General features: G+C 41.0%; 2 protein-coding genes across 3 annotated transcripts in view; both read right to left on the bottom strand.

Moving 5' to 3' along the window:
* The window catches only part of LOC115773816 (chemokine-like protein TAFA-2), a 150,360-nt gene extending 131,855 nt beyond the window's left edge, over positions 1-18,505 (bottom strand). Inside the window, exon 1 of the mRNA XM_030720735.1 lies at positions 18,058-18,505. The gene's annotated coding sequence lies outside the window, so the exon portion shown is untranslated. The remainder of the gene's footprint in view (positions 1-18,057) is intronic.
* Positions 18,506-19,149: 644 nt separating this feature from the next.
* The window catches only part of etv6 (ETS variant transcription factor 6), a 32,661-nt gene continuing 31,970 nt past the window's right edge, over positions 19,150-19,840 (bottom strand). For both annotated transcript variants that reach the window (XM_030720591.1, XM_030720593.1), the window contains exon 8: positions 19,150-19,740. In XM_030720591.1, the coding sequence (XP_030576451.1) occupies positions 19,638-19,740 (103 nt within the window). In that variant the 3' untranslated portion in view covers positions 19,150-19,637. The remainder of the gene's footprint in view (positions 19,741-19,840) is intronic.

Raw genomic sequence — 19,840 nt, 5'->3', positions numbered from 1 at the left:
TGATTTTACCCTTGTTTTAAACATCTTGCTGGATTATAAAAGGGTGTTTTAGTGTCCAGTCACTGTAGCCAAAGGGAATAGGAAGAGACTGCGGTAGTGGCTTAGTGTTTCACAGACTTTTGTTGGAAGAGATAAGCTTTATCAATGTTATTGCAGCTCCCACTGCTGCCTGTAGCAGTCAGTCAGACGGGTAATTACTCAGTGCCCTTATGACATCAGCATTATGTCCTGTTATTGAGTCGTGCTTTTTGATAACCGGTTTGATTTCTATACACTGCGCTGTGACTCGGAGGCATCACTAATCTTTCGAACAGACACCAAGCCTGGGATCAGAGAGCTGTCCCGCACATTTACAAGTAGAACGCCCCTCCAGGTCCAAAACTGGAGGGGACAAAGGACTGAGAGCATCCAAGTCACCCGTCAAACTGCGTGGTGAAAGGATTACAGAATGCAATCTGATTTTCTCATCCTGAATGTTTATATACACTGCTCAAAAAGTTAAAGGATACTCTGAGCACATATCAGGTCTCAATGGGAAAAAAATCATGCTGGATGTTAATACTGATATGGACCGAGAATGTGTTAGGACATCATCGTTTGATGGAAATGAAAATGATCAGCCTACAGAGGCTGAATTCAAAGACACCCTGAAAATCAAAGAGGGAAACTGATGCATCAGGCTGGAACATTTAGCTGAAATTTCAGTGCAGCAACTCAGAATGGCACTCAGACCATCACTGACCCACCACCAAACCGCTCACACTGAACGATGTTACAGGCAGCATAACGTTCTCCACGGCTTCTCCAGACCCTTTCATGTCTGTCACATCTGCTCAGGGTGGACCTGCCAATTCTGGTATTTTATGGCAAATGCCAATCGGGCTCCATGGTGCTGGGCAGTAAACACAGGCCCACTAGTGGATGTCGGGCCCTCAGGCCACCCTCATGAAGTCTGTTTCTGATTGTTTTGGTCAGAGACATTCACACCAGTGGCTGCTGGAGGTCATTTTGTAGCTCTGACAGGGTTCATCTTGTTCCTCCTTGCACAAAGGAGTAGATACCAGTCCTGCTGATGGGTTAGGGACCTTCTACAACCCTGTCCAGCTCTCCTAGAGTAACTGCCTGTCTCCTGGAATCTCCTCCATGCTCTGAGACTGTGCTGGGAGACACAGCAAACCTTCTGGTAATGGTACGTATTGATGTGCCATCCTGGAGGAGTTGGACTATCTGTGCAACCTCTGTAGGGTCCAGGTATCACCTCATGCTACCAGCAGTGACACTGACCCTGGCCAAATGCAAAACTAGTGACAAAACAGTCAGAAAAGATGAGGAGGGAAAAATGTGAGTGGCCTCCAAAAGCAGGTTTTGGGGGTTGTCTCATTGTTGCCCCTCTAGTGCACCTGTTGTTAATTTTATTAACACCAAAGCATCTGAAACTGATTAACACCCCCCCTCTGCTACTTAACTGAGCAGATCAATATCCTAGAAGTTTAATTGACTTTTTTGATCAGTGTATCAAGTATGTCCTTCTTTTATATACAGGGTAAGTGTGTTTAGCCACCTTTGTCAACATCTTTGTGCTGTTGTAAACATCTTGTAGATATAGACTGACTAATATAGGTAAATAAGCAGTTTGGTAATGGAAATATGTAATGTTAATTCACATTTTTCTACAACCCCACCCCCACCCCTCCTCCAAGAAGCAACTTTGAACTGTCTGAACTCTACCATGATTTTAGAGGATGTTTCTCTCTTAGTCAGTAGGTTTCTAATAGCCTGCTGGAAAAATGATGGAAACATAAAGATAAATATGTGCATGATGCAGTTGCTGGCCAGCAGTAACCTGTTGACCTACGCAAACAGGCTATAGTGTACAGGAAAATGTTTAATGTGTCGCTTGGCAACGGCCCAGTTGCTGCACTGTTTGTGTTGGCAAAGGCAAATGAGTGATTAACTAAGCAAACAAATAATAGTCTGCTGTGTCTTTTCTAAACCTGCGGCCTTGCACCTAAAATCAAATTACAGTCGTGTTGATATTCAGTGTAACAGCATCCGCTTATGAGTGATATTCCCTAAATATTCCATTTCTCGTGGTAAACAGGGAGCTCATTAGGTATCGATATACATTTTTAAAAATCTTTTTCTGAAATTACATCCTCTCAGCAGCATTTCACTTACATGCCAGATTTAATTATGCCAGAACAAATTAATCGTTTGTTTTATTTGTTTTGAAAATGTGCTTAAATTCAAACCAGGGTACAGAGAAATCAAAAATCAATAGGCATTTGTAAACTAGTTTGCTGTAGATTTATGAGTTGTTTGGCTTCCAATGTGTTCTTATTAATATAATCTGATACCTTCATGTGTATACTAGCGTGCATCCCTCAGTCTCAGAGTGCTATGCCGAGCAGATGCTTCTCAGTATGTATCAGCTCTTACACATTTGAATAAAGCCTGGCGAAGGAAACCAACACCTCGGGAAGCAACTGCAAATTGCTCGAGTGCGCTGATTTCCAAAGTGCTTTCATGAAAGTGGGAGCTCAGAGAAAATTTAGAGTTTATTAAAGCTTTTAGTCTTTTCTTCCTTTCTCATATCAAAGCTTTTAGTAATCTAAACCCAATATGCTTATAAAGTCAAACATCATGATTTTAGCTTTAAAAAAAATAACTGGCATGCAGTGTAGGTGCTACAGTGTACGTCCACACACAGACAAATTGTCTGTGATGAATAAAGTACATTTGATCATGTACATCATGATGGCTGGAATAGGCTCCTGTCCCACCTCCGCAGCCCTGAATTGGATAAGTGGAAGATGGATGGATGGATGGATGGATGGATCTTCCCAGTGTCCATATTTTGTTACACATGATTTTGTCAGCCAGTTTTACACCACAGCTGACCTTAGTGAGCTGATGTCAGTTTTGTCACTTGGCAGTAACTTCCAGGTGTTGCTGGTATTTACAGAGGAATGATCTGATGGATCTATAGAGGCTCGGCAATCTTCCCTGTCACGTTTCATACTAATAAGCAGGGTCTATTTCCATAGATGACTCTGAGCTGTCTGAGTAGTATGGACTGCTCATTCCAGGTGTTTCCTCACTCCGAGTTTTGTAATTAGCCATCAGCACATGGAGCTTAACAGTTTAATTGGTTCCTATGTTGCTTTGGATTCATTGAAGCTGTCTGTTTTGTCTGCTAATGTTTTGCTGGTTGTCTCAGTAAATACAAATATCCCGAGACTAGAAGATACCTGCCATGATGGATGGTTTGGTGACAGTGGCACTGACAAAAAGACAGGAAGCCTAGCCTAAAATATATTTTACTAATGGGACTTTATATCTCTCTGTGATCAGGGTGAAGCAGGATTTTGTCTAAGCTGAATAGGCCACGGGGCACCGATGATCTGTTGATTCTCAAAGCTGAGTCTGTTACTCATTTTAACTGTTGATTTCACTTCAGTAAAGGAGTGTTAAAAATCAAGCCACTCGTCCTGCATTAGATTCTGTACTATCCATAGCCCAAAACAAATTGTTAATAACCTAATATGAACATCAATCTGTCCAACAACTATAACAAATTGGCATCCATCTCAAGTGGCCCCTGGAACATCTGGCTTCAACAAATCAACAGATCCCCGAGCACTGAGACAGAGCTCAGCGGGCTCTGCAGTCTGGAGACTTGTCATTACTCATCTTCAGTGTGTTACTGTACTTGCAAGCCAATGCGACTCTACACCCCCCCCCCCCCCCCCCCCCCCCCCCAAAAAAAAAAAAAAAACAAAAAAAACTTTCCCACAAGTGTATAGTAGCCTGGCGTTCAGCCGGAGTGGATTGGGAAGTACAGAGGCAAGGACGTGAGTTTATTCATCAACGCCTCTACTGCTGCTTATTCTCCTTCAGAAATTCAGGGTTTTTTCTCTTTGAGAATGAAAGAAAAGGCAGCTGATGTAAGAGTACAGGATCCCATTTAGATAGAGCAGACATTCTATGTGACATTTAATTTAACGCTATAGGCCTTCAGAGGGGCGCATTTGGCCCGGTGCAGACTAGTTTTAATTTGACATTGATTTCTCTGAAGCAGGGTTGAAAAAGTAAAGAAACATATTCCCATCATGAATTACGAGCACAAAAGCAACCAGCCAAACTCTGGTAAACCCAAATGTAAGTAAAAAAAAGAAAGAATTGATACCATGTTTTGTTTCAGTGTTGGCATTGGCATAGCAAATGCAGACAATATAAAAGGTGGATGTTGCTTCCATGTCTAAAAAGTGAAGCCAGTGTGTCTGTGCCTTAAAAGGATATTCTATTTAATGGCCAGCAGGGGGCGACCCCTGTGGTGGCAAAAAGATGTCCAGTTGTATAGAAGTTCATTGAGCCAGAAGCCAGAAGCTCCCAAAGTATTACTGATAATAATGTTTTTTTTTGTAAATTATTGTCATTATATATATGAGAAATGGTTGGTCGGTTGGTTTGTAGGTCGGTTAGTCAGTCAGTCAGTTGCTTTGTTGGTCGGTTGGTCGGTTGGTTTATTGGTCAGTCGGTTGGTTGGTTGGTCAGTTTGTTTCTTGGTTGGTTGGTAAGTTGGTTTCCTGGTCGGTTGGTCGGTCATGAGGACTGTTATGATTAATGATATGAATTAGTGAGCCTTGGAGGTGCTGTACTGCCACTGGACCAGCCAATGTTATTGTTTTCTTTTTTCTTATCTTCCCATGCTGAGCCAGCTTAGCACAATGTGTAGCTTCATATTTCACATACAGATAAAGGAAGGATACATGTTTTCTTAGCTTCCAGCAAGCAGTTCGATATTTGGAACAGCTTTATACCAAAATATTAGATTTGTCAAAAGTGTGACTTTAATGTTTACCAAATCAAGTGGTGAGTATGACAAATGTGTGGGAAAATGTACCAATTAGGCACTCAGTATAAATGATCACATATGGCTTCCTCTTGATAGCTCATTAACCTCATACTAGGCTTGTTTCAGTTAGTGATCCAATTAATGTTTGGAAACAAGAATAATTTCTTTTAACCCCCAATAATAATGAACAGGGATGCCATCAGAAATCAGTTCTGAAAACATAATGGTACCATTATACTCAGTGTACTACTGTAATGGTACAGGAGGATAAAAGCAGTAACATGAGTAATGGCAGGGGCAAGTGCAGCTGAAGCTTTACCATGACATTCCTGTTAAGGAACTGTTAATCAGGAGGACTGAACCTGCTTTTTAATTTAAACCAACACGCATGAGCCCATTTTCCATCTGATAGTCCTGACAAGTGCACGGCGCGCCCCGGCAGAAGTCTGTATCTCCATTTTCCATACGCCTGCTCACCACAGCTTTACTTGCACATCAGTGTCAGCGGCATTCAGCTCTATCCAGCAGGCCTATGAGCCACGTGTGACTGCAGTGCTTGTCCTCACTCTGGGTCTGATTTGTCACAGACTGTCTCACATCTCAGAAGCCCTGAAATTCACACACAAATGTATGTAAGTAGCTGTAATTATTTTAATTATCTTTCTATTTATAATTTTCATTTGTTAATTACTTTGGCTTCGCATGTGTTACATTATTATATAACATCTCAGCGAGTTCAGTGAGATCCGTGTGCCTCGCTGGAGACTCTCGCTCACATCCTGCATACTCTGTTTTAATGAGGTGATCAACAATCTTTGGAACTGATAATTTGATGTGATTAGAATGCAGATGATTGCCCAAAGCTGCCTCTTAAGAGTAAAAATTAATTATTGAGTTTTGTGTTTTTGGTGTTAGTCATGAAATAATTTGGTGTCAGATCAAAGCCTTAGTTTAGACTACATGCTTGCTTTCTATATTTTTCTGCAGCCGCTGAGTTTTATATATATATATATATATATTAGGGCTGGGACTTTAACGTGTTAATTTCGATTAATTAATTATGGGGAAATTAACGAATTAAAAATTTTAATGCATTTTAACGCACTTTGTACCGTGGAACGTTTCTCAGTGCAGGAGTTCCCGGCATACATCCTGCGAAGGACCCGGCCCACGTCCTTCAGAGCCCACGAAGACCGCAAAGGGAGGACGTGAGCGGCTAGCCTTCATATCAGCGTCACCTGTCCTCACCTCTGCGTAGCTCATGTCGCCTAGAAACCGTGAGTGTGCAGCACAGCTGTGTAGTAGACTGGTGGGAAAATAAACAAAATTTTGAAGTTTAAGCTTATGTATATTGATTCATTCATCAACCAAACTTAAATTAATATTTCTAATGTCAAATATTGAAATGCAATTAAAATGCGATTAATTTCGATTAATTAATTACAAAGCTTGTAATTAATTCGATTAATTTTTTTAATCGAGTCCCACCCCTAATATATATATATAAATATATAGAATATAGAATATATAGAATTCTTCCTTTGTTGTAACAATTCTTAGAATTCTTAGAAGCACACACACACACACACACACACACACACATATATATATATATATATATATATATATATATATATATATATATATATATATACATTATATATATACATATATACATTTATATATATATATATATATATATATATATATATATATATATATATTTATATAAAATGTATATATATGTATATATATAATGTATATATATGTATATATATATATATATGTATATATGTATACGCGTTAATTTCGATTAATTAATTACGGGGAAATTAACGAATTAAAAATTTTAACGTATTTTAACGCACTTTGCACCGTGGAACGTTTCTCAGTGCACGAGTTCCTGGCATACAGATTATATCGACGCACAATGTCCAAATTCAGGAGCCGCATCCTGCGAAGGACCCAGCCCACGTCCTTCAGAGCCCACGAAGACCGCAAAGGGAGGACGTGAGCGGCTAGCCTTCATATCAGCGTCACCTGCCCTCACCTCTGCGTAGCTCATGTCGCCTAGAAACCGTGAGTGTGAAGCACAGCTGTGTAAAAGCAGCTGGTTAAACGGAGAACAAACTTTTCTCCTTTTTGTGGTTTAATTTTAAGTCTTTTATTGAAAATAAGCTGTTAAAACAAGCATGACACATTTCAACATCAAGGAATACAGCTGAGAGAATTATTAATTTTCAACTATATTAAGTGAGACATTAATGTTGAATAAAACTATCCAGTTACGATGCTTAACTTTAATTTCAGGAGTTTGCTTATCACAGGAGCACTTCCACCCTTCGTTGGTCTGTGTAGTAGACTGGTGGGAAAATAAACAACATTTTGAAGTTTAAGCTTATGTATATTGATTCATTCATCAACCAAACTTATATTAATATTTCTAATGTCAAATATTGAAATGCAATTAAAATGCGATTAATTTCGATTAATTAATTACAAAGCTTGTAATTAATTAATTACAAAGCTTGTAATTAATTCGATTAATTTTCTTAATTGAGTCCCACCCCTAATATATATATATATATATATATATATATATATATATATATATCCAGCAGACAGTGAACATCACTGGTGTTCAGTTGGAGCCATATGTCTAACCTCTAAATTAACACAAATTTCATAATCCCCCTCATTTTAGCTCTGTTTTGGTCTCCACCAACTTTCGAGGGAAATATTTGACTTTTTTAAAGCTCTTTTATCAGGAGATTTGATTTTGCTGCCTGTTGCTGCTGGAAACAAAGCTGCACTTACAACCAAAACAATGAGCTGAATGACACAAAAACTAGAAGGACCTGAGGAAAACTCCATTAGGCTGCATTAGGCTGAAATGCAGTGTTAACTAGACAAATCCATGCATCGCCCCACCTTCTGAGGTTTAACTCAACCAGTGAGATCATTTTTTGCTTCTGGAAAATGTTTGCAAAACTAAAACCAACATTTTTTTTCTTCCTGCTGCCTTATTTCTCCAGCTCTCTCTCTCCCTGTTTCTCTGCTTCCATCTCCCACTCGCTCCCCTCATATCTCCAGCTGTCGCCTGGTATAATGTAAATGAGCCTCTCAGCACAGAGCCTATGATGGTGTCAGCCCTCTCCTTAGTCTCTGGTCTCATTAGAAGCCTAGTGCAGCTGACATTTACTCGGCTACTATGTAGACTAGCTCTTCACGAGGGGCACATGGGTCAAAACAATACACGGGGAAACTTTAACGATCCCAATGCTTCTGGAAAGGAAGGTTCCTGGAGTCTATGACATGATTGAATGTTGACAAAAAGCACAAAAATGCCTAAATAAAGCTTTGAGAACAGCATTGGAGGCTCATCTAGATTCATTCAGATTCTGAAATGACAACAAATACATACAGATTTCTGTTTTATTACATCAGCACAAATGCACAAAAAAAACCTGAACTTGTGAAGTTTATTTCCTACATTAACCTCACAGTCTGTCCTGTGATAAAGTCCTTACACAAGCTTAATTTTGGATTTGCTTTGATTTCAGTGAACAGCAGCCTTCTCCTGAGCCCTACAGTAAGGTGGAGAAACAGCTCTGTGAGGTTGAAATTAATAGGATGGCCATAGCTATTTCCTGACTCTTCATCCTCCTGGGACCCTGCAGCTCTGTTTTTCTGCGGTCCTCTCATCCTGTTACTAATGCCTGACTCTGTGTAACCCTTATCTCTATGCTCGCTACAAGGCCTGATAGGACTCTGTGTGTAAGCAATTAAAACGGCTTATTTGCCAGATAAGTGGGGGACAGCGGTCAGATATGAAAGCCACAGGCTGCCAGTATCACGTCTTTAGGTTACAACCCCCGGGTTAAATAGCCTGAGGGCACAGAGTGAACCAAACAAGGCATAGAGCTCAGTGTGTGTGTGTGTGTGTGTGTTTTGATGTGTGTGGAGGGCATGAAACTCCACCAGAGGGAACACATCTTTTCCACATAAGCTACATACACCAGAGATGAGTAGATATGTAGTCCTGTAAAAAACTAAGTGCACCCCGTTATTCAGTAGTTTGAAGAACTACCTTTAAGTCCACTGACTAGCAATTCATTTCATTAAGGCGGGTGGGCATTCATTTCTGCACAGCTCTCTTAAGGTCCCTCCACAGCATTTCAATCAGGTTGAGGTCTGGACTTTGACGGGGCCATCGCAACTTTCTTTTCTTTTTCAGCCGTTCTGTTGTAGATTCGCTGCTGTGTCTGGGATCATTGTCCTATTATGTGGTCCAGCTTTGGCTGTTGGACAGACGGCCTCATATTTAGCATGTTTTGATATATAGAGGCATTCATGGTTGACTCAATGACTGCAAAACAAGCCCAAATCATCACCCCTCCACCACCGTGCTTCACAGTTGGCACGAGGTGTTTGTGCCGATATGCTGTTTGGTTTTATGCAAACATATGACTGTGTATTATGGCCAAACATAGAGGTGCTGATGATCAGTTAGTCAAGTGCATTTGATTAGCAGCACCTGGCTGTTAGTGACTCTCTTAATTCCATAAGTGAGGGTGGATTTTTTTTATATCTTTTATATCAAAAATATTTGTTCTGCTCATCTTTTTGCAGACTGGGTTTGAGTTTCTTCGGTATCAGTAGTCAGATTTACAGTTAATGTCATTTCAGCTATTGTGGGACCTAGACTCTGAGCTCATCCCTCCATTTGAAATTTTACATATAAAATTGGAGAGAGATTAGTATCCTACCTCAAAGCCTACAGGTAGATGCCAGCGTGGTGCATGGGAAGAGAAGGGAACTTTTGCAGCTAAAGCGGGCCACCAAATCGAGAGGGTGTGTTTGATATAAGATGGGAGGAGAAGGCATCGTGCTGCACCTGCTAGCCTGAACCAGCTTGCAGGCACTGCTCCATTTATGTTTATTATTTTCATGCTAAGAATGTAGTTTATGTCCTGTTAAGCTTTTCGTTTGTTTTTTTTTGTTTTGCGCCCTTGCATGTAGGTGTGTTTTTTGACAATGGGTTACCACAAGCATACAATTAATTTGGAATATTATAAAATATATATTTCATTTTTTTGTCATTTCTTTAATAGTTAACTTTGAATTTGCACCTACAACATGTCATTCATTAAAGAGTGACTCATTACACCTCTTTGTCACAGGTCTGCACTGTTTTATAATGTTCCATTGTATAATTGCCCTCACCAATACACTTTCAGTAATGGTAAAGTTATATATTAACATTTGTCACTGACTCTGTACAAGGATTAAAATGCAAAGAAAAAACTTGCTTTAATATTATAATGAAACAAAGTCACCACAGTGACTTCAGTGGACTCTGGTCATTTTAAAGGTCTTTAGCTGTAAATGTTACAGATGAGCCGGCAGCTGCAAAGTTCACCCTTCTCTCTGTTTCACTGTTTATTATAGTGTCTGAATACTAAAATGTAGCTATGCCTTCAAAACATGGCGCCATGGAACAAAATCTGTAGCCTTCACAGGGTTATAATACTGACCATATTTTCACAGTGCTTTGATGTGTAAGTACAGTGTTATTCAAAAACTATGAAAATACATCAATGAGCTTTTATTGTTGTGCTTCTTATTTACTTTTAGAGGGAATCATTTTTTATATCAGAGTTAAAAGAAAAATGATATAAAAAAAATAATCTGCTGTTTTTGTTCAGTAGTTCTCAATAATATAATTAATTGCAGAGTAAGTATCAGATGTTTTTCATTCATGAGTAATCATCCATCCATTCAGTCTGTGTTTTGTTTTGTTTTCCATACAGGGTTACAGAGGGCTGAAGCCCGAACACGTTCCCCATCTATTGCAGGGTTAACACAAAGCACGTGCGCACAAGTACAACCAATTAAGAATCACCAATTAACTTATCTGTATGTCTTTGGACTTTGGGGGGAGAGGAGCATTCTTGCTGTCGGGCAGCAGCGCTAACCACCATCTGCTTTTCCAGTGCAACCATGCTGATATTTCTACATGATCCAGTTTGTTAGCTAAACAGGAAATTGTTTAGCTGACAAAGCTAACGCTTCCATATACACACAGATCAAAAAGGAACACTTTGAATTCACATCAGATCTTAATGGGAGAAAAATCTTGCTGGATATCTGTACTGATATGGACCAGGTAATGTGTTTGGAATGCAGGGATGCTACATTTTGATGTTTGATGGAGATGAAAATGATCAACCTACAGAGGGCTGAAAGAAAGGCACCCTGAAAATCAAGTGTAAAAATGATGCAGCAGGCTAGTTCATTTTGCCGATGCTGAACGATGTTACAGTCAGCATAACGTTCTCCACGGCTTCTCCAGACCCTTTCATGTCTGTCACATGTGCTCAGGATGAACCTGCTCTCATCTCTGAAAAGCACAGGGTGCCAATTCTGGTATTTTATGGCAAATGCCAATCGGGCTCCACGGAGCCAGGCAGTGAACACAGGGCCCACTAGAGGATGTCGGGCCCTCAGGCCACCCTCATGAAGTCTGTTTCTGATTGTTTGGTCAGAGACATTCACACAGGCGGCTGCTAGAGATCATTTTGTAGCTCTGACAGGGCTCATCCTGTTCCTCCTTGCACAAAGGAGCAGACATGATCCTGCTGATGGGACCGGATTCCTGAATCTCCTCCATGCTCTTGAGACTGTGCTGGGAGACACAGCAAACTTTTTGTCAATGGCACATATTGCTGTGCCATCTAGGAGGAGTTGGACTTCCTGTGCAACCTCTGTAGGGTTCAGGTATCACCTCATGCTATCAGTAGTGACACTGACCCTAGCCCAATGCAAAACAGTCAGAAAAGATGAGAAGGGGAAAATGTGAGTGTTCATCACCTGTAAAACTATTCCTGTTTTGGGGGTTGTTTCATTGTTGTCCCTCTAGTCCACCTGTTGTTAATTTCATGAACACCAAAGTAGCTGAAAGTGATTAACAACCCTCCTCTGCTACTTACTGACCAGATCAATATCCCAGAAGTTTAACTTATTTGATGTTAAACTGATTAAAAAGTGTTTAATTGTTTTTAAGTGTAATTTTTTCTCTGAACATTTCAGCTGGGAAAAAAAAAAAAAACTAAAAATGGAGATTAGAATAATAATGTCTTGGGTGAATCTTTTAGCTACAGCTAGAGCTAATTTAGCCAGTTTGTAATGCTTAGTTATTTTATAACATAAATTTAAAGGCTACAACAAAAATCTTACTAGAATGGAAACATCAGATAATTTGGCAATTATGCTAAATGCTAATTAGCCTGGCTTAGCAGAGTTGTGCTAACTATTATCTCTTTAGCTTAGTGAGTGAAATTTATTATGGTTGAATATCTGGTTCATTTTGGCAAAGCTTTCAAAGTCCAAATGATTTCTCCACCTTAACCGGTCGTGTAGATGCTGCTGTGTGTCTGTGTAAGGCAGAATAACCTCACTGACAATCACAGACTAGCCTGTTGTTGGGAGACATTCAGGTAAATATGTGAAATCAATAACTGAGGGAGACTTTAAAGACAGCAGGCTCACAGTAAACAACCCTTTGAAGTAAATCCATCACATCAGATTTATCTAATTTTACAATAAAGTTTCAAATCCATCCCCGAGCTTTGACAAATACCAGCAGCTTGCAGTTTCTCAAGCTTGCGGTCTCTTGTGGAGGTCTGCGACATCAGAACATGTATGGATCGGACAAAGAGAAAAAGCAAAAGCAGCAGATTCCACTTTGTGAAGACGCCGCAGCAGATTGATGGAGAAGAAGAAGAAGACTTCGACCTTGGTCTTGACCTGAACAAACTGTAATGAGTTCTGAACTTTCTGCCTCAGCTCAGTATTGTTGTGGTTTTCAGAGTGCTGAGAGCTGGTAAACAGGATATTGAGTCCCAGATGGGCTTTGGCTCACATCATGAAAGTACTGGAAGGCCCACAGCTCTGCACACACCATCAGCCATAGCAATGAAATGGAGGGAAGGGGATGGGTGGAGGAGAAGTGAGAAGAGGGGGTGAGGAAGGAAGTTTTTCTCCTGTCCAAAATCTGAGTTGGTGCGTTTGTTTGGAGGTTTTCGGAGGCTGGAATTATCCTGCATGACGGCCGCATGTTTATAAGCCACTGGGCCACACGGAGAGCAACACTAAGACGCTGCTGAAGAGATAAAGCAGCCACATGGGGGGGAATCCTGGACACAGACCAGCGGATATCCATTTTTCCCTCGACATCTTTTTCGGATGCTCTCACTCTTCTTGTGTCTCTCCGCCTTTTTCTCCCTCTGCATGAAACAGGATCACATTGAACTGGAGGACTTTTCCATGACAGAACTATGAGGACCAGCAATCGGGGATGGATTGGAGGGGAAAAGTATTCCAATCATATGATGCATTACTGATCGTGGAATGTTTTTATGGGAGATTAAAAGGGTTAAAAGTATTTTTCCAATCCTGGGTCTTATGTTGATGATTTTTTTCCTACACATCATGGAATTCCACACATGTTGGAGAATTTCACACCAATTTGTAGCTCCTGAACCAACAGTCAAAGTCAGCGCAGGAGGTATATATAGCCTTTCCATTTTCTGCACCCTCGCCATGCAGTGGCTGTAAAGATCGTCTTTTAAGTGTAGGTATTTTATTTGAGCTTTCTAAAAGCAACAATAAAAGTTAGCAGTTAATTAAATTTTCTGTGATGTGTCTTCATTTTAGCGCTAGTGTCATCAGAACACCGACATCAGGACTTCAGTGCAGTACATGTATAAATACCTGTATAAACATCCACAGCAAAACCATGAAAAGTAATAGGATACTTTCAGGTTTTGGAATACTGGTGATAGAATTAAAAATATTAACTCAGATGGTGTCGATAAATACTCTGACAGTGTGAGTCTGGAAGTGAAAGTCAAACTGAACATCTTAACTTTCCCAACAAACATGAAATGCATTTGTTTGACCGATATTTGAGAGCACAGTTACGATGTAAATGACAGGAAGTCCATCTCCTAATTAAGTATCCCATACTAATAAAATGAGGGCTCTTTAACTGAAATGACATTTTTAATGCTAAAATATAATTATTGTTATCCATGAATTTTCAAATTTACCTTTTTACAAAAACAGCATGCTGTTATTTTAGGATTAAGATGCCAAATTATAAGGATTTACTTGCATTCCTGAACAGAAAAAATTATTTTAGTGGTTGAATGTTACGCTTGATTCATTTCTGACTTTGCAGAGGAGTTGTTTGTTACATGCCTAATAAATATCAATATAATTAGTTGTTTTTAATTGTAAGAATGTCTCCTATCTTTTTTTTTTTTACAACTTTTCAGTTTTTTTTTTTTCAGCAATTGCTCTATTGGTGTGTAATTTTCCCCTTCTTATCACACTGTGCTGCAGTGACTCAGACCCAGAGCAGCAGGTTTACTGCTGCAGACGCCTCGAGGTGGATACTTAAAAACAAAACAGCCCAAACTGACAGCAGGTTCATGTTTTTACATCTAAATAATTGAAAACTATGATCAACTGCACATGGACGTTTCAGAACACGTGTCACAGATAAAGCAAATAATAGAGGTATGATAAACACAAATAGAGTCATTACAAATAAAGAGTATAGTCATAAATAAGCTCACTCAGTTAACAGAGTCACAGCAATACAGCATGGAAGGCCAACAGGGTAAAAAAAAAAAAGAACACAACTGTCGTGGTAATTTACTTCCAGCACATTATCTGTTTATGAGCATTTCCTTAAATGGTGAAATTCAGTGCCTGGTTAAAAACTGCTCACGCTCATACAGGAAACTCCTTCATTACAAAAATATTATCAATATATCATTTTCTACTGTATGCTTTCCCCCAAAAGTGCTTTAATTTGAAAATATTGCAACATGAGGTTGCAGTGTCACCAGTTTTGGTTTTTTTTTTTTTTTTTTTTTTTTTTTTTTATTTTTTTTGTTTTTTTTATTATTTTTTTTTTTTTTTTTTTTGTGAATGTGTGTGGATTTCCTCTCACAGTCAGACTTCCAGGTTAGGCTGCCTGTCAATCAGCCCTGTGATTGACAGGCAGCCTGTTCGGGGTGGATGTCAGCTGGGATTGGCTCCTGGTAATGAATCATTTTCCTTATATGCTGCTACCTGATCAAGATGGATCTTTATCACCATACTCAGGGCCAACTTTCTGCTCTCTAACACAGCACTGTTAGAGTGTTCAGAAACATGAAAACCCTGACAGATCTGCAGCTGTAAGGATTTGAATCGGCACCTTCCGGTAGTATCTGTTCAGAAACCAGCGACGAATATGTGAAAGGAAATGTGGAAAATAAAGGCAAAGAAGCAAAGTAAGAAAAGAATCTAATCAGAAGGTGGAGACAGAGGTCCAACCTTTAGCTGCTTTCATATCATTTCTGCAGAGCTCCTGTTTATTCAGCGGATGGTGAATTTGTTTTACTTCAGATGAAGCAGAGAGAGGAGAGCGAGCTGCACATCAAATAGAATGAGAAAGCGGGGGGGGGGTGGGGGGGGGTTCTCACTTCCTACTTGCATCAAACACGTGCACAGGGGGTGCCAATCAGCTGCCGATATTTAACACAAATTCCAATCGTTTCCTGGAGAGGAGAGCACAACGTCGACTATCGAGGAGGCAGGGCCGAGCACCTGACCTCCTCTGAAGTCTTTCAATTGGAGGACCCCCCCCCGCACAGTTTGTTTTACAGGTGCCATTCAGCACAGTCAAAAATGTCTCAGCTCAAAGATTTTATTTTAAAGGACCAGTCACTGACTCACATATCTGTCTGTGAGATACAGGCCTGGGTAATGTGGTCAAAAAATGTAATGTAGCAGCCCAATTCTATTAATTAATTTCAAATATAAAGGCTTATGAGTCTGAGCTGCCTCCGTCATCGTGCAGTTACTGTTTACTTTCTATTCACTTGTAAATCGAAGTCTAAAACCCCCAGAACTAAAAGAAGTTTCTTGGAAAGAAAAAAAAGACCTGGGCACCCACAAAAGCAGGCTCATTCAGAGACACCCCCCTGCTGCGTGCCTGTTGCCTGTCACAGCTGTTCGGAGGCAGCTCTGGGTCGGCCCGGCTGGCGAGGAGCAGCGGACCGTGAAGCCTCGGTGTCATCGCTTTGGATCAATAGCAAGGCAGAGCAAGGGTGAGGTCACGTGACCTGCCCCCTTTTTTTTTTTTTTTTTTTTAAAAGGAGGGGGGGGGGTGACATTGGCTGATCTGCCGGCGCTGGCCAGACAGTCGGCACCAGTCCGCCCAGCTGGACCGAGGGAGGGGCCGGGCTGACCCGAGCCAGGCAGCCTAGAGCCATTAAAGCTGATCATTCACAGCGGAGGAGCTGCTGCTGCTGCTGCTGCTGCTGCTAATGCTTCCAGCTAATTGCGGACTGCCGGGCCTGCCAGTTCTTTTCTGAGGGAAGTGGCGTTTGGCTGCTCAAAAAAAATTGCTATTAGTTGCCAGATGATGTCATAGTGTGGTTTGCTCCATCCCTGTGCTCTGTGCTGAGAGACAGCATTGGTGGGAGAGGGAGTCTGACCCTTTATTCAGTACACTCAGATAAAAATATTCCAAGTAGAAGCCTCCAGTGAAAGGAAAAAGACAGAAGACTGACTCTACAGATTCCAGCCTGGGGGCCGGAGTCCTCCTGATAGGCAGGAAGTCTCTCCTGACATGGAAAACTTCTGTAAGGGGCCACATATGTTTAAAGGTCATCATGTTTAAACTGTAATATGAAAAGCAGCAATAGACATTTTAAAATTCATATCGAGCAATAAAAAAGTTCCCTCTAAAGAAGATTAGAATCACATAGTAAGCAGCATATGGAAATACTCCAATATAGTATTTAAGTATATAGTTACTTGGATTTGTGCACTTTTATGTAAATCTGCAGCCACTTTTTTACATATAAATTCCACCCAGCAGGGATTGGGAACCGTGGCTGTCATTGGAGATGGAAACATGAAGCTGGCTGACAGGAAGTGGAGCTTTAGTGTTGTTTCATGTAGAGTTTTTAAAGCCGCGTGTTGTAATTGGATAAAGGTCGACAGAGAGGTGGAGTGGCAGCTTCTCTGGACATGTGATGAGGAAATAAAGGCCGGGGGGGGCTGAAGCTGAGGCACTCCACGCTCATTTAAAGGTAATAAGAACTATTTGACCTTTGAAAATTATTTAACACCATATAAAAACAAGGGCGGAGTTGCATGGTTGGAAATGAAGGATCCGGTGATTTTGGAGCATGAATCATATCTGATATAGCCACTGAAACATCAGTGAATGCAAGATTTCTAGTGTTTTTTGTTTTTTTTTAAGTGCTCCTTAAAGCTCTGTTGCATCAGGTTAGACTTTACCTCAGCAAGTTTTATTCCTCTCGCTCCTGATTTGCTTTGTAAATGAAAAATCTGACATGTCTGCGGCAGCGTGAGGGAGGCGGGAGAGTCGGGATCATCCCCTGTGAACCTCCAGCCACTGTGTCACAGCATTTCATCATCGCAGGACTATTTGCTTCAGGTGAAACGATATTAGTCTCAGAACAGGAGGTCAAGCTGATAAAGCAGCATTAAAATTAACTGCCTCGCATCTGTGATCATCCCGTCATACCTACAGTCTTATTTCCGCAGTTTCGTACCGTGCTCATTTTATCAGAGCGCTCAAAGCATGACCCGAGGTTCAAAAATCATCTGCCGCAGACTCCGGTGCAGACTAACGTGTATTGACGGGGTCAAACAGGCGGTCACCTCTGCCTCCTCCTCTGTGCTGCCCTGTATCTCCACGGCTCCCAGGATTGATTAGTGTAAGTGAAATTAACTGAAGTGATTGCAGAGTTACTGACAACGAGAAAACTGCACTCACAAAAGCCAAACTCTTCTACTGTGGTTTTCGGGAGTTACTGCAGTTAAAGAAAATAGATCCGGATTTCTTTTCAGGTTATTAGGTGGAAAAACAGCAATGAAAAATCTGATTTCTTTTAGTGGAAATGAGTGAGATTTTGCCCTTTGCTCTCACAGACAGCGGGGAGTGACTGACAGTTAAAGCTGGGCCACGCTCATTGTTTGTCTCCTGGTCAACAAAACGCAACACCTGAGTGGTTTTTACGCCCCTCGCGTTGCGCGCTGACCGGCAGGAAAACTCTTCCCCCCCGCGCAGAGGGCAGTGAATGACCGCTTGCATGGCTTCTTACCTGTAGTCGTCCCACTCCCTTCCCGCACCTTAACGCCCTATTAAACCATCGGCGAGGCTGCTGCTACAATCCAGTGGTGTTCCTGTGATGTGGAGACATTTGCGTCCTGGGAGTGGTGGCTTTTCTTCCCCTCCGGATGAAATCAAACAGGCTTATTATTATTATCTGTTATGATCTCGATTATTCGTCTTTTATAAGAGGAACGCTGGCATCTCATCCGCCACAGGGGCGAGAGTCTCCTGAATCCAAACCTTTTTCTTTTAATCCCGATAGTACACAAACCAGACGAAAGCCTGCTCAACTCTGGCTTATAAGCTTTAAATGCGTCCTGTTGGCGCGCCCTTTGTGGGTAATAGACACCCAGGAGATCAGCTCACACTCTTAAAATGAATATATATCAAAGTGAGGTGGATCCCAATCAATCACTTCAGCCCACAGTCTTTGCTCAGCCGCGTCTCCTCGCAGTCTGACAGCTCCGCTCTGCGCGCACTAACTTTTATGGAGACTCCGGAGCGCACGGCGCACATCCGCTACCTCTGCTGGTACCGTTACAGTAATCAGATTACTGCTGTTCAATGGTTTATAAGATTTGAATGTCACAGTTATCCCCTTCAGATTAATATTGGTCATCTAAATTGGTGTGTTAAACCCGAAAACGTGTACAACTAAACCACAACCTCATGTTTAATTTCCTCGATAATTCATAAAGGGAAGGCGGAGCTGAGGAAAAAAAATAGGACTGTAATGCAAAAGTAGTGGAAGGAGTGAAGTAGGACCTATAAATGATGACTAATCAGTGATTATTTGCTTCCATTGATATAAATCAGTCCCAATACCTCCTTTTAAGGCATCAACACCACTAAAAGATAAAAATAAATAAATAAATAAAAATTGTCAGCTATGTGCCACCTTCTGCACTGTAAACACAGAAAAGCCCCTTTAGGTGTCGGTTGTATTCAACGAACTGTTGAACTGCAGCAAACAGCCACATGGCGAGGCCATGAAAAGCTGTCCACCAGCGCCATCATGTGGATGTTTGATGAACTCCACCCCAACACACCCTGAGAGAAATTCAAACCCACGAGCACACAATCTGATCAAAAAGTCGTTTATTCCGTGGTGAAAACATTCTGGTCACACACACCCACACACGCACACACACACAAATTTCTTTTTTTTTTCTTTTTTTTATAAACAGCAAAATTTCTTTTTATAATGCATGTGAGGAGACAAAAAACAAACAAACAAAAAAATGACATAAGCACAAAGTGATTGGCTTTTGCAGCTCGGAAAGAGAAGGAAACACTTAAAAAGAGTCCTTTCAGCTCTGTCCATCAGAAAGATCCAAAACACCTGATGCTGTCTTTCAGGTTAACACCATCCTAAGGCCATATTAGGAGAGACCGGATTTCATGTCGCTCCCTGCAGGAATGACACCAATGAACATCTGTGCACTCTTAATTTCAATGTTGATTTTTTTCAAGCTGCTTCTGAAAGGCATCAGCGGCTGTAGTAGTAGTAGTAGTAGAAGTAGTAGTAGTAGTAGTAAGCAGTTCATGGACTCGTTTTCCCAGAGTTCCTCAGCATTCCTCTTTGATGTAGATTTGTTCGTCTGTGTCGGACTCCAGGTGCTCCAGCCTGTCCGTCTGGCCGTTCATTATCTCGTCTGGGGTTTTCATGAACCTGTGGCACAGAGGAGTAAATTATTCAAATCCCGTTTTATTTTTTGGGATCAATGACTCAGAATAAGGAACGCTTTGGATCGGCGAGACGGAAATGAAAA

The sequence above is a fragment of the Archocentrus centrarchus genome, chromosome 23 (genome assembly GCF_007364275.1).
Source record: "Archocentrus centrarchus isolate MPI-CPG fArcCen1 chromosome 23, fArcCen1, whole genome shotgun sequence".
Classification (NCBI taxonomy): domain Eukaryota; kingdom Metazoa; phylum Chordata; class Actinopteri; order Cichliformes; family Cichlidae; genus Archocentrus; species Archocentrus centrarchus.
This window is presented reverse-complemented; position numbering and strand designations above follow the sequence as displayed.